The sequence below is a fragment of the Vulpes vulpes genome, chromosome 9, assembly GCF_048418805.1.
Source record: "Vulpes vulpes isolate BD-2025 chromosome 9, VulVul3, whole genome shotgun sequence".
NCBI classification, from domain to species: Eukaryota; Metazoa; Chordata; class Mammalia; order Carnivora; family Canidae; genus Vulpes; species Vulpes vulpes.
The window spans coordinates 45,790,396-45,805,406 of record NC_132788.1 but is presented as its reverse complement, the minus strand read 5'-3'; the positions used below and the strand labels follow the sequence as shown (position 1 = coordinate 45,805,406).

General features: G+C 34.6%; 1 protein-coding gene across 3 annotated transcripts in view; it reads left to right on the top strand.

Annotated features, from left to right (window-relative positions):
• The window catches only part of STARD13 (StAR related lipid transfer domain containing 13), a 519,929-nt gene that overhangs the window by 203,405 nt on the left and 301,513 nt on the right, over positions 1 to 15,011 (top strand). For all 3 annotated transcript variants that reach the window (XM_072719982.1, XM_072719984.1, XM_072719983.1), the window contains one exon: positions 6,016 to 6,049. In XM_072719982.1, coding sequence (XP_072576083.1) covers positions 6,016 to 6,049 — 34 coding nt within the window. The remainder of the gene's footprint in view (positions 1 to 6,015; positions 6,050 to 15,011) is intronic.

Sequence of the window (15,011 nt, the reverse complement as noted above, 5' to 3'; positions counted from 1 at the left end):
TTTTTTTTTTTCAGTTCTGCAAAAATTACTTCAAATATTTATCCAGATGCAAAATTCCTTGGATCATTGTTTAAAACGAACTTTATTAACTAAACTGGATCCAGGAAAATTCTATAATCAGTTTTGTTATTAAGAAACTTAATTTTTATTTGATGCATTCCTTTCTTCCTTCATTTATTCACTTCTGGGACTTGGTCCAAATCTTATATAAAACATACACAGAAAGAGAGAAAACAAGTGGCCTCTTTATATAAACTAATCAAGAAGGAAATGAAGCCACCCAAATGTGGCCTATGCCATCTGTGGTCTGTGATAAATAGCAAAACTGCAGTCATGCTTTTTCTTTAAATGTTAACTGTAAAATATAAAATCCTTTTTATTAACACCAGATGTCAAGAATGCTTATTAAAATGCCATGGTTTATTAAATAACATCATTTTAGACTCACTGAGCTAGTAAAGACTATTTTTTTTGCATTTAGATTAAACATCTGAAATTATGTATTACTTACTAGATCTATGAAAATACGTGAATACTAATATATATACATCAAAATTTAAATTTAGAAGTAGAAAGATTTATACCCCATGAGTTGAACCGAAGTATTTTTAAATCTGCAAAGTAGATTTTTCACTTGGCTGTTCATTTAAGACATTGAGATTTTTGTATGCACTGAAATAAGTGTTACTTTATGTATCTCAAGTCTAGAGGAAATCAAGGAAGATCAAATAAAATAAAGAGTCGACCTAAAATTGTGTATTCTCTCTATCCCTTTTAGCAGTCTTTTCTTTGGCTTTCATTGCATAGGTAATTGTGAGGAAATCTATTAACTTCTGTTTCTCCACATACCTTACCAACTAAGAGTTACTTCAGCCTTTTCTCAACCTGAGTCAGAGAGGAAATAGCTTTGAGAATTAGGTAGGAACCAACATATAGAATTTTTGCAATAAAAAGTTTTGGAAAGTTTTCTGCAAGGCCATGCTTATAATAATTTGAATTCAAATTTAAAGTCAGTATTGAGAGTTAGTGTGGTGATTAAGGAACATTAAGTTTTCATTTTTTTCTTCATGAACTGATACTTGAGTTGAACCTCTCTCTAAGCAGGGCTCTTTAAAAATGACTCTAGAATTGCACATTTTAGTGCTTTTCATGTTTTCTTTAGTGCTTTACATATAGTTTGTACATGACCTATTAGGTAGCTAAGAAGATTAGGAAAAGTTTTTTTGAGATATAAAATCACCTACATCAATGTCAGTCAGCCTTAAATTATTTAGGCCAAAGTCAGTGTGTGTAATACTCACACCTCTTATATGTGTCCAAAGAAACCAACTTTCTAGTGGTGATCTAGTGATTAATCTTATTTTTTCATTGCTACTTAGACATTTTTCTGTAATGTTTAAATCAGGGTCACCTCTGAATATAATTTATTGAGTTTGAAACCAGCAGGTGTATTCTGGACAAAGTAAAGAGCAAACAGTAAAATGGCTTACATGTTTACCCAAAAGTTTATTTACTTTGGTATTTTATCTGCTGCTTTGGGTTTTAAAGGTTTACTATGAGGGCAGTAGGAAAAAATGGGCCCTTTGTGTTTCAGGAGGAGCAGGTGTTGAAATAGCTTTCAGATTTCACTTGAACAATAGTTAATGTATTTATCAGCTTGATTGATCATCACATACCCCAAAGACCATGGCCTTCCAATAAAAACTTTCTGAATATTTTTATGATTGCCTGGTATTGTTCTGTTCTTTTAATCTGCATATTTGTCTATGTGGGCAAGGGATACACGTCTGGGTAAATTTATTCCAAAAAGCAATTGTATTTTAAATCCAGCTGTATCATAAAACAATTCCTAAAATGTTGTTATTCTTAGATTGTGTGAACATGGTTTTATAATTACTATGGCTTTAGAGGTATTAAAAACTTAATACCTTATGAGACATCTCACCAAATGAGGCAAATGACTCTTAAACTTAATTCAAAGGAATTTACTACAATTTATCCATGAGATAATTCTAACAATTCTAGAGTTCCTAATCTCCAGCTTTGATGATTTAGCTGCCCCTAGCCATCTATACAACAGAGATAAAGTGTCAAGCACCCAGCATAATGCTAGAAATATGTTTCTATATATTGACAAAACACTCAACAAATATTTGTTAAATAAAAACATTCAGAGAAAAAAATCCATTGATGGTCTAGAGACATTTAATCTAACTAACCTGGCATCAGTGAATGACATCCCACATTCTGCTCCAAAGCGTACTCTTCGTTCTTATATTTCTGAAGCTGACTATGATCTAATAGTAACTGTAGGTGAGTATAAATAATTATCTTAGTATCATTTCCTTTATTATTTGCCCATAGTCACATTTTAGTTCTTATTGATATTCTATTAATGTGATATATTGCTAGGGTCTAAAATGCTTCTACCCTATCATTTGGGTTTCCAAACAGAGGGGTTTGAGTTACAATAGAATATATGCATCCAGAGATTTTTATTTGTCTTTTTCAATTGTGGAAAAATATGCAAAACATAAAATTTATTGTCTTAATCATTTTAAGTGTACAGTGCAGTGTCCAGCAATCCTCATCATTTCTATCTCCAAAACTGTTTTCATTTTGCAAAACTGAAATTCTGTACCCATTAAACAATAACTCCCCATTTCCTCCTCCTTCAGGCCCTTGGCAGCTGGTGATTTTTAGTGAAAATTATTGTGCTAAAATAGTGCTGTATATCTATAAGGAAATATATGTTCACCATCACATTTGTGGATGTTTAGAACTGATGTATTATAGAGTATGCATGTATATATTTATTCTTTGCCACATCAGCTTTCCTGGGAAATGAGTGTCCTTACTTCTGCTTCTAACTTTTCATGTACTATTTATTTATTTATTTATTTATTTATTTATTTATTTTTTAAAAGATTTATTTATTTATTTACTTATGATAGACATAGAGAGAGAGAGGAAGAGACACAGGAGGAGGGAGAAGCAGGCTCCATGCCAGGAGCCCGACGTGGGACTTGATCCTGGGACTCCAGGATCGTGCCCTGGGCCAAAGGCAGGCGCCAAACCGCTGAGCCACCCAGGGATCCCCTTGTGTACTATTTAAATGTCTATAAGAGTAGGGTTCATTTTTAAATATCTCTAAAATCTTTGAACTTCAGTAATATTTTCCAAATATCTTCAGTTTTCAAGAGCACTATTCTTGTGAATATCAGGCATTTAAATTCTACTTCTTTTCTGATCATGACCCTCAACATTAACATTTTTCATATTTCCATGTCAATTTATGTATTTATCAAATTCAAACTCTATATATCCTTTACTGTAAATTCTATATTTAAAACTTAATAATAGGCAACCATACTTTTGTCAAATAGTCTGTTTTATCTGGGAATCACTATTTCACTTGGGGTTCATTGATTTATTTTGGAATCAGTTCTTCTGTCAAGGATTATTTCTTATTAACATATGAGTAGCTGTGTTAGCACCCCAATCTCATGGAGTGAGTGAGGAAGCCTACTTAATAGGTTTTGTTTTCTTTTTAAGCCCTCAGGCTGAAATTTCTTTGTAGTAACTGCTCATAAGTGAGAATTCTTAAACAATTGAGGCTGAATTTTCCTGGGTTATTTCTTTGCGTGATAATTAAACCATTATTATGATATTTAGAAAATAATTCTTAATATTTTATTATGTTCATGTAACAAAAGTTATTTTACTTTCTAATTTTATTCTACTTGCTATTGAGGTAAATAGTCATTAAATAAATTTGCTCCCAGACTGAGGCAGAACCATTTCAGTATGCTTTACTACTACTAAATAAATAAATATGCTCTACCACTATCTGCAGTCAGGTTGGGTTCTTTCTAGAGTGGTAAGTAGTCACCTACTTGATATTTTCTGAGAAATGTGGAGAGAATTTTTCTTCTTTGGTCTCACAGCACCTGAAGTTTTACCATTAGAGGTTCAGGAGTTGGTGTTTTTTGTCAGATGGTAACACACGAAGATGTTTGGGAAAAGTGATTCTTCTCATTGCCAGTCACCAACTCTTTTGTGGATTTGTTTTACCCAAAACAAGTATGAGCAGAGGCACAGAATAGGGTTCGAGAAAGAGAGAGAATAGAAAGTGGAGTGGCTAGGAACTGAGCTATAAGGACAAAGCTTTAACTGCATTAGTATTGTGCCTCCTTCATCCCTGACTCCCGTAGAGTATCATTTACTCCATGCTTTGAGAAAGTTAGGAAAATTTAAGTTCCTATTTTTCCGGATTTCCTTCAGAAAAACAACAGATATTCATTGTATGTTTCTTCAATGCCACACTTGCCACAATCACAATGCCACATATCACATGAATTATTTTACTTACTCCTTAAAACAACCCCATTTGACTGACAAGGAAATGAGATTCAGAGAAATTTTGTAACTTCCTGAATGTCATGCAGCTAGTCACTGTCTTTCTGATTGCCAAACATATGCTCCAAAGCATATAATCTAAAACTGTATTTATTCTTAGGATAATGGGGAATGGTTTCAAGAAGAGAGATGTGATGAAATTGCATTTTAGAAAGATCATGCTGGGTGTGAATAGTTTGGAGGGAATAAGACTAGATTCAGGGTAGAGGTTAGGAAGCTATTGTAGTTATCTAAGAAGATTTCAATGTTGTTCAGAGATGGAAGTAGGAATGAACAAAAGGTAGATGCATTTAGGCAAGATTTGGGAGTAGACATCAACAATTTAACTAGAAGGATAGGAAGGAGTCAAGGATGATCTTTGGATTTCTGGTTTGAGCAACCAGGTAGATGGTTGTTTTAGTCAGTTCAGGCTGCTATAACAAAAATACCATAGACTGAGTGGCTTAAACAACAATTATTATTTCTCAGTATTTGAAAACTAGAAGTCTAAAGTTGAGGCACTGGCAGATTTGGGGTCTGGTGAGAGCCTGTTTCCTGGCTTTCCATCTTCTTGCTATGTTTTTACATGACAGAGAGCTCCAAACTCTTAGTCCTCTTAAGGGCACCACTCCCATCTTGGGATATCCACCTCCAGACTTCCTCCAAACCTAAATACCTCCCAGAGGCCCCACTTCCAAATACTTTCACACTGAGAATTATGCTTCAACATATGAATTCGGTGGGGGCAGGGGGACACAGTCATTCCATAGCAATGGTGAAGCCATTCACTAAGATGGGAACACTGAAAAGAGATCAGTATGAGGCTAGGGTGGATAATGTTGAGCTTTGGACACATGGAGTTTGAAGTGTCTGTGAACTATCCCAAAGCAAATGTCCAGTAAGAGTTTCCTCTACTAGCCTGGAGCTCAAGGAAAGAGTAGGCTAAAATGTAGGCTAAAGGTATAAATCTGGAGGTTATCAGAATATGGATGGGAATATGGATAAAATCACTCTGGAAAAAGGGCAGAGTGAGAAGAGAAGGCCCTGACCAATGCCTGACAAAATTAAACAAAAGTAAATGAAATCAACATAAAAGAAGGGCACAGGCCAAAAAGGAGCCTACCAAGAAAATGAAAAGGAACAGGTAGAGAGGTAGAAAAGATAGCAGGAATAGTGTGGGAGAACAAAAGCCCAGAAAGATAAATTCATAAAGGTGGAATGCTCAGCGGCCTTGGCTGTTGGAGTGTTACAGAGAGAGAAAGTGCGGTAGGGACTGGTTTTAGCACTTAGGAGGTTGTTAGTAACATGAGGACAGTGGAGTAGAAGACAAAAACTAGATTTCGGTCTTCTGGTTATTAATGGATATAGGATACTGTACATTTTTCCATAATCCAGATAAAAACAAACAACACATTTTCCTTGTAAATGAATATTTTGTTTATTGTTCAGCCTAAAATCATTCAATACTAATACCCTTGTGGCATTTTATTTTAGTTTCCAGAGGTCATTCGATCCTAATTTTACAGTGTGATTTTTTTCAAACTTGATGATGTTATTTTTGGTGAAAGCAATGTAATTTTGAGATATTAAGATAGTTGTGTTTTGTTTTTTTTACAGGTGCTCTCTCACAGACAAAGCAAAGAGAGAGCAGGTAAGTCTCGTTGGAAGGATGTTTTAGTCTATTTGCTTATCAAAGTTGTTTGAAGAACCTTGCCCAGTCACTGTAAGTTTAAGCATGCCATGAGTTTTGTTGAATAATCAATATTCACAGTATGATGTTAAATTAGAATATGTCCTATATCTTGAAGACTGGATCAGTTCACTTAGGTTTTCACTAGTTGTCATGCAGCCCATACTATGGGTTTAGTCCCCATTTTTTACAGTTGGTTTTTCCCGCAAGGAAATATCAATACCATTCCATAACCAGTCCTTATCTTGAAACATATACTATAGATTTAATAAGAACTAAATAAATATTACACCTATATGGAAACAACTGTTTAAATGAGTTCTCCTGACAATAATGAAGGGTAGCAATTTTTATTTGTATAGCTTCTATATTTGGAAATGTTCTGTGTAAACCAATATGGTTTGCATCTTAATTTATTTAATCTATTATTTAAATTACTACATAAAATAACAGCTTAATCACACTCCCTGGACCACCACTTCTTACCAACTGTGTAGTAGATGTTGTATTAGTTGAATAGTTTTTTTTTTTTTTAGCAATCCTTGTGGATACATCATTCTGAATGTTCTTGTTTTTCTTTACTTCATATGTCATTCAAATGCTTCTACACAGAAGGAAACCATTTCAAAAACTTTGTGATTCCACTATATTTTCCTTTTTACATTGAGGATTACAAGCTTTTAGAATAATTCAATGTAAACTTATAACTTCTTTTCTCTGAGTTTATATCTTTAAAGGCTGTTTTTGAAATAATCTTGTGAAATAATGCCACTAATTTTAATTGTCTAATGTTGCACTTGTATTGGGTGACCCGCATTATTTCCATTTTTGAACACTCCTTTTTCTTTAGTTGTTGGAGAACCACTATTCAAAAACCTAAGATCTCAGCCTCAGCTCAAATTGGATCAGCATCAGCATTGGATCTCTGGGATATAGCAATCTGTTGTACTATCTCTTAGGGAGATTTGCAAGGAGACCTTTACACTGGACCACTAGGCAAAATGGCTGGCTGAAACTTTGTCATGAAAATGTCTTTAGTGAGACAGCTGGACCCACCAGCTGTGCCACTAAAACCAGCAACAGAATTTGCTCCTGCCATTCTGCAAAACACTTGTAGCATCAAGTATACGTAATTTTGTCTACATTCACTTTTTATATTTGAGACTTTAACAGTACTGAACCCTTAACCACCCAACACTGAAGTGGGAAATAAGCAAAGCCGTCTTTCAAGATTGTATATGTCTCAGTAAGTTATGCCATAAGCAGAACCCTCTATGCCTCATCTCTCTTGTTTGAAATTCCAGCCTGAATTCAAGGAGTTGATACTACATTTACATCAGCAAAGAATGTGCTTCACTCCAGAAATGACCAAATGAGGGATTTACACAAATGAACAGCATGTGAAAGTTTTCGACAAAGTGCTTCTTCCCCTGGAGTTTTGATAACTAGAATATGTTCGTTTTCATAAGCATATCCAACTTAGGATAATTGCCATCATATAAAAGCTACAGTTAAGGGAGTAAATGAAAAAACAATTGCAGTTAACTCCAGGCTGGAAATGACAAGTGGCTTTATGACCAATCTCCAGTGAGGAAGTTCAGCTTTGGTGGCTCTAATGTGGTGAGAAGTACCAGATTGGATGAGGAGCTTATCTGCGAATATTCAGCTATCATACAGTGGGGCTTCAATCGAGCAGAGACTCCATTTTTAGCTGCTTATCCATTCCTCCAGCTAGTGTTTCATTTTGACAGGAAAAAAAATTGAGTAGGCAAGCAGGCCAGCAGAAACTAGAAAAGAGTCAAATCAATTCTCACATAAATATTTATGGAAAGCACTCTGGGAGTAGGAAATATTTGCAAAGGATGTCTGAGAACAATTTTTCTGCACATGTAAATAAGAGGAGAATTTTTGAAGCCTAATTCAAATTTCCATGCAAGGGCACTGAGGGGGACACTTGACAGGATGAGCACTGGGTATTATTCTGTATGTTGGTAAATTGAACACCAATAAAAATTAATTTATTAAAAAAAAAAACAAATTTCCATGCAAATGTAAAACAGTCCATAAGTTTGGGTTTTTTCAATTATAGATGTCCTCTTTTTTTTTTTTTTATCAATCTCCTCTTTCAAATTAAATTATTTTCACAATTTAAATTTTTAATGATCTTTCCTTCCTGCCATTTGTAAAGTGTGAAATGGGCTCCCTTTGTTTCTAATTTGGCTCCCTATACTGGCTTCTTGATTGGAGTATCTGACAGCTCTCGCTGTATGTATGTTTTACCTAAGATGTAATAGGGCAGCCAGATGGACGATCTATTGGTGACTGCTTAATATATACAGATGTGAGGTAGAATGTGACATAGGAGAAGGACTGACTGTGATCCAGCTGTTTTCTTTGCCCTTGTAAGCTGATTTCTCATGATTCTTTCTTATGTGTTAAAATGGCCTGATCCTCATTTGCCTCTGGTGTTAGACACTGGTGTGGGATAAATGTGGAGCCCATTGGACTAGTGATCTCAAGCAGAAAAGCTGAGGTACAGTGATGTGATCTAAAGGCCAGCCATTGTTATCACTTTTGCTAATAGATTAAGAGAAAGTGTCACAAGTAGCCATACTCTATTTCTAAGTAGTTTGTCTGCCAGGACCATGAGATTTCAGCTTAATGAAAGAAAAAACATTTACTATGGTAACAGTGCAGTAAATTCTCTGAGTTCATGCCTATTATGCTGTGGTCCTTGTTGGATAAAAAATCAAAATGGAAATGAATGGTATAAAAAAAAAGAAAGAAATGAATGGTACATATTATGGTATAGATTCCACAAATGGAATGAAAATTTACCTTTGAAAAGTGAATGTAAAAGTTCACAAGTATATACATACTTTAAAAATTAACTCATATTGTTATGGTTGACTTACTCTGTCTTTAAATTTAGTTTCTCATTGTATGTATTTTTCATTTCTTTGAATTTGTAAATAGGATACCAAAGCCAAATTACGTCTTTCCTTACTATCAATAATATTTGAGTCTTGTACTGATATGCTATTCTTAGCATATATTGTATGTATTTTGCTTCCAGATTGTAATAAATTTCTCTTACATAAAGAAAGCAATTTTAAAACCTAAGGAAAATAAGATCATTTCTGAAGAAATCACTTGCTTTTTTTTTTTTTCCTTAGTAATTTCACTAGAGCGACAGGGATAATTCCTCTAAGAACAGTTTCAAAAGCAGCTTTGTGACCGTAACTATTCATCCTTCCTGCAAGTACTGTAATTACTTTCTGCCTTCTCAGCTTTATTGTGTTATAGTATTTTGTTAGGCCTATTATCAGGATTATGAAGGATCTATCACAAACAATTTCATAAGTCTTGGAGATACAGAGTGTGTGTGGAGTCAAAAGTATGGCCAAACCCAATGATTGTGAACAAAAACATTTACTATGGAGTGTACATATTCTTCTGTTTCACTGGAATTTAATTGTAATGAGCTCAAGAGATTCCTGGTACCCCCTCACCAATCCAAATTAAAAACTATAACTTCTTTTTAATCATCAAGTGTACATTGAACATCTATGTCTCTGGCATTATGCAAGGTATTAGCAACACAAAGATAAATAAGATTAATTATCCTTCACTCAAACTCACCTACCTTAAATCCTCTCAAGATTTCTGCGGTTAAACCAGTGCTTTTCAGGAAATGTGTGACTAGGGAGATTTATGATAATTCAATAAGCTTTACAATTGTGATTTCCTGTGTCTGTATAAAGAGAAACAATTGCCATTTTGTGACAATATGCCCACACAAGGCAAAAGGAAAGCATCAGAGTGTGCTGAGAAGAACCTAGTTTTATTTTGTGTTTTACCATGAATCTCTATTTTGAATTGCAAGTGCCTCATAAGTTGTATACAAATCTAGCTATATCTTTCCCTCTGTATCTGAGTTATACCAGTTTATTCTAAATAGTTATAGCCCTTGTGAGCTGCTAACTTAAATATAGAGGGGGAAAGAGTGATTTTTATTCGCCATTCTTACATCTTGCAGCTGGCATTCAAGGTCACCACTGCAATATTTCCCAAATATTTACCAAAGAGCCCCGAGGAGCAGGAAGTCAGGGAAATAGCTAAGCCAGCAAATATGAAATTTGTTTTACCTGAGGGATTCAGATGACTTTTGCTTTGTTGTTCCCTCTCCTTCAAATGCTCATCTCTAAGTCCTCTTATGACTATGTGTTCATTATCCAACTTAAAAGCCACCTGCTTTTAAAAGCCTCTATCTACTCTATCTAAAGAGGTTGGCTCCTCCCCAACAAGTTTCTGTCTCTACAATTTCTTTGTTTCCTTCACAGCACTTATCAAAAATTATAACTTCTTTCTCCCCCCCTTCCTTCCCTCCCTCCTTTCCTTCCTACTAAACTAGAAACTCCATATCTTATTTATTATTTTATCCTTTGTACCCAGCAGACTGCTGTTTCATAACAGGTGCTCAAAAACATTTGTTGACTAAATGAATCCATAAATGAATGTTTTATATTAATATAAGTGTGTGCCATCCAGAAAAGTGTATGTGGCAGGATGATCATCATGTTTATCCAGTGGCTTTGTGACCCTCTTGACACATTGCTAAGTACCAGTTTGAAGAGGATATGTTTGGGCTATTAGAGGAAGATAGAGGATCAGTTTTTTATTGAGTGCTTCTTATGTGCCAGAAAAGCATTATGATATATTCCTTATGAATATTCATTCATTCAATCCTCAAAAATCCCTACAACATAGGAGGTATTGTCCTCACTTTATACATATAAAAAGTAGGATCAAGGAGGTTGAATTGCTCAATGAGTGTCTATGTTGGAATTTTAACCTGGTTCTATTTGATTTTCAAGACAATATACTTTTCACTAAACATACTTTCCAAGGAGTGTAGTTGGGGGCGAGTGGGAGGAGGTGGTATCACTGGTTGCTATGGGTTGTTTGCCCATAAATTTCAACTACCATGTTTTATGTATACATTTATTGAGCAGGCATTATATTTCATTACATAGTGAACATAAAGAAGAAAAAGACAGTGTCTTCCTTCAAGGGGCTCACAGTTAGTGGGGAAGAGAATAAATAAACAGAATACATAGAGGGAAAACACATAGATATTTTCTATTACATTTATATTTCTGCTGTTATTTAGAATGTAAATATGCCAGGATGCAAGCAGGATCCTTAAAATCAAAGAAACATTATTTTTACAAATATAATTAGTGAACCTTTACTTAAATATCCCCTAAAAAGTAGCAATTTTTTTAAAAAAAGAATGAGTTCTGGAGACCAAAACAAGAAATTTGATTTTACTGTTGCTGTTGTTGCTTCTAAAGTGCCTTTGGAGGAAACCAGACCTGGGCAAACCCTCAATGATGAAAGACAAATCAGTACTTGGTTTCTTCCTTTTGTGATCTTCTGGGAAATGAAGTAGGCTCTTCTCAAGGATGAGAGACCTTGCAAAGATGAGATCATGACCAGAAAGCAGAAAAGCAGCAGAAAGCAATTACAATACTAATTTGTTCTCAACAGAGAAAGAATATTATCTTGTTTTAAGAATCCTTCTTTGATATAATCAATAATCTCTTCAGTCAGAAGCACTGACATATCAATTTGTTTTGTTTTTTAATACCATTTATTGCAAAGAATAGACCTTAGCTGAAAAACAGCCTTTTAGCCTTACATCCTATTTATTTCATGAGCCGAAAGGAAAAGATTAAAAATTTCTATTCAATAACAACCTGATTTTATTTTATGTGCTGTCTAAAAAAAACAGGTCTTTCCGCTTTTCTGTATAGCATATTGATCCCTTAAATAATGTAAATTTAACGTTAAAAATAAAATGCAATTTCATTTTGAGGTTTTACAATCTACCCACAAACTTGTAAATAGATGTGTAATTAGTCGATGTTTATTTTTATTGTTCTTGAAACAGCAACCCCTGTAAATAATGTGCCAAAGAAAACACTAGAATTAAAAGGCAGCATAATTTGTCTTTTGAAATCGCCTTTTATAAATATGTTATGCTCAAATATATAATCTTGAATGTATCATATACCATTATAGCCCCATGGATAAATGTCAATCATATTGACTGCAGCATTAGTACAGATGAGTAACTTTGATATATGCTTATTTCTAGCAACTAATTCAGTCTTTGGAAATAATGGAAAGTCTAAATGATTTCTTGTAGGCTCCAGTTGTTTTGTGAAGCTGGCTCTTCCTCAGAGAGCCCTGTAATTATCCTGTTGAAAAGGTAGGCCCTTTTATGAAGCATTGTCCTGACCCAAAGAACTAAGCATTCACTTTAAAAAAGGAATATTTTACCCCATCCAGTTTTGTACAGAAGTTAGTAATTGAATACTATCCAATTAAGTCCTACTGATTTATATTTATACCTTTTGTTAACATCCTCCTCTAAGAAAGGAAGAAAATCACATTAGAATATGGGTACCATCACCAAAGGCTACCAAGTAATTATGGTTCCTCTTTTTTCAGTTCTTTGTCAGCATCAGAACTTTCTAACCCAGAACCTTCCAACAATGGATACAGGGCACTACCTTCCCTCCCCTCCCCTCCTGTTTATTTGCCAGAGCCTTAACTGCCTTCCCCACCCCCCCCCCCATCCTTCCCCCATTCACTGAGCACACCTTGCTCTTTCACACTTGGGAAACCTGAAGACAAGATACTTGTATTCCCTGACTTCTCTACCTGGCAAATTCCTCCTCACATTCAAGAGGCAGATCAGAGCCTAATCCATCTGTTGAATTTTTCCTTAATCCCCAAGCAGAGTTAACCAGTCATCAACACTTTATGATGCTCTCTGTTACAGCTCCTATAAAATTCTGTAACTACCACTGTAAGCTCCTTGAGAGCAGGTACCAGGAATTATTATTCTTTGTATCCCTGGAACCTGTGCACAATAGATTCTTGATAAATTTTGTTAAATGAATGAAATAAGTATTCATTTTATATTTGTAACGACCCTATGAGGTAAGCATATAGTTATTATATGGTTTTACAAAATGGGTATTAAATGATTACCAGATATGAACTGATTCATCAAAGTTTATGCATCTCCTAACTGGTAGACTAAACTAAGATTGAAACTTTAGTCAAGTAATTTTTCTGGGACACTAAGTATTGAGTTTTGTTTATTTGTTGTTTTGCTTTTATTCTTCAACAATTTTTTCCATGACTCGATTTTAAGGTTGGTTATTTGAAAACACAAATGGTTCACAACAGCACTGCCTAATAGAACCATAATGCAAAGTGCAAATGTGAGCCAAATACATCATTTGGAATCTATTAATCTCATTTAAAAAAGCAAAAAGAAATAGGTAAAATAATTTTAATAAAATTTTATTTTGTCTATATATCCAAAATATTACTTCAGCACATAAAAAATTAAAACTATTAATGAGATATTTCACTTTTTTATATTAAATATTTGTAACCTGGAGAGTATTTTACACTTTACAGTACATCTTAATTCAGACTAGTCACATTTCTAATGCTCAGAAGCCACATGGGCAGGTGTAGTACTACCATATTTGATAGCACAAATTCTAACATCTTTTTATAAGTCACTCTGCAGTTTACTGGTTGATGTGGTCCTGTGAATCAATTCCAAATGGTGAGAAATGGGAGATCATCATAGCCTAGCTAGTGAAAATCAGTAAGCCACCAGTGTGAGTTATAGTGTCTTTCCCTCCATCATTTTGGTTTGAAATACTTGTAGGAATTATTGATTTCCCTAATGGATTCATTGAAAGCACTCCTACCTTCCTCTGCAATTCAAAATAATATTTTTATGTTTTATCTTTCTTAACCCAAAACTGAAAAACATTGTTCTTTTTGGAGACAGAACACCTGGGCTTTGAAGACAGAGAGGCCTAAGTGTGAGCGTGGACCTCTTTCACTTCATGGCCTTCTGATCAAAGGCAAGTTACTGAACTGTTTCAGCTTCTTTTTCCTCATCTGTGACCATAAATAACAACATACTATTTGACATGATTATTATGAGAGTTATATGAGATAATAGATGGAATAGTCCTGATTATGGTGCCTGCTTATGACTGATACATGGTGGCTATTACTGGCATTATTATTATTAATAATAATAGCTCTATACAAAGTTCTCATAATCACTTCCAACTATAACATATTCACTGACTACCCAAATGATGAATTATAGGGCATTAATGGTGAATAGAAGTCTATAAACTGAGGACAGAGTCATGCATAGTCTCACAATAATCTATTCCCTTTGTTATAACATGGGGCAGGATAGGCACTGTCAACCTTAAAAATAAAATAGCCAGTTATTTTACCAGAAAATGACTTTATTGGGGAATATCAGAGGAATTGCAAGCTATGGTGAGCCATAGGCAAGTCCAAAGAGACAAAGAGAAGGTCAGCTTTTAATATGTTTTAGGAGGAAATTGGGGAAGATTGTTTTAAACAAAAGTTCTTTGGAGAAGATCAACAGCTCATGGATTGAGATGATTTCTTATTGGCTGTAAGTGGTGGTTAGTGTGTTGTTGCTGGGCAGAGAGAGATCTTCCTTCTTTTCCTTAAAAGCATAAGGGGAAATTCCTATTTGAAAAATGTCCTCCATTGTCATAATAATTTGTATCTTTCTACTTTCTCCTTGTTATGGAAGCTTCAGTGAGTGGTACGTGTGTAAGAGCTTTTCTTTCAGGACATCTTGACTCCATTTTAATTTCTATTTTATTTTTCAAGATTTTATTTATTTATTTGAGAGAGAGAGAGAGAGAGCCCACAAGCCAGGCGATGGGAAGGGCAGAGGAAGAGGGAGAGAGAGAATCTCACGCAGACTTCATGCTGAACATGGAGCCCAGTGCCGGGCTTGATCTCACAATCCTGACATCATAACATG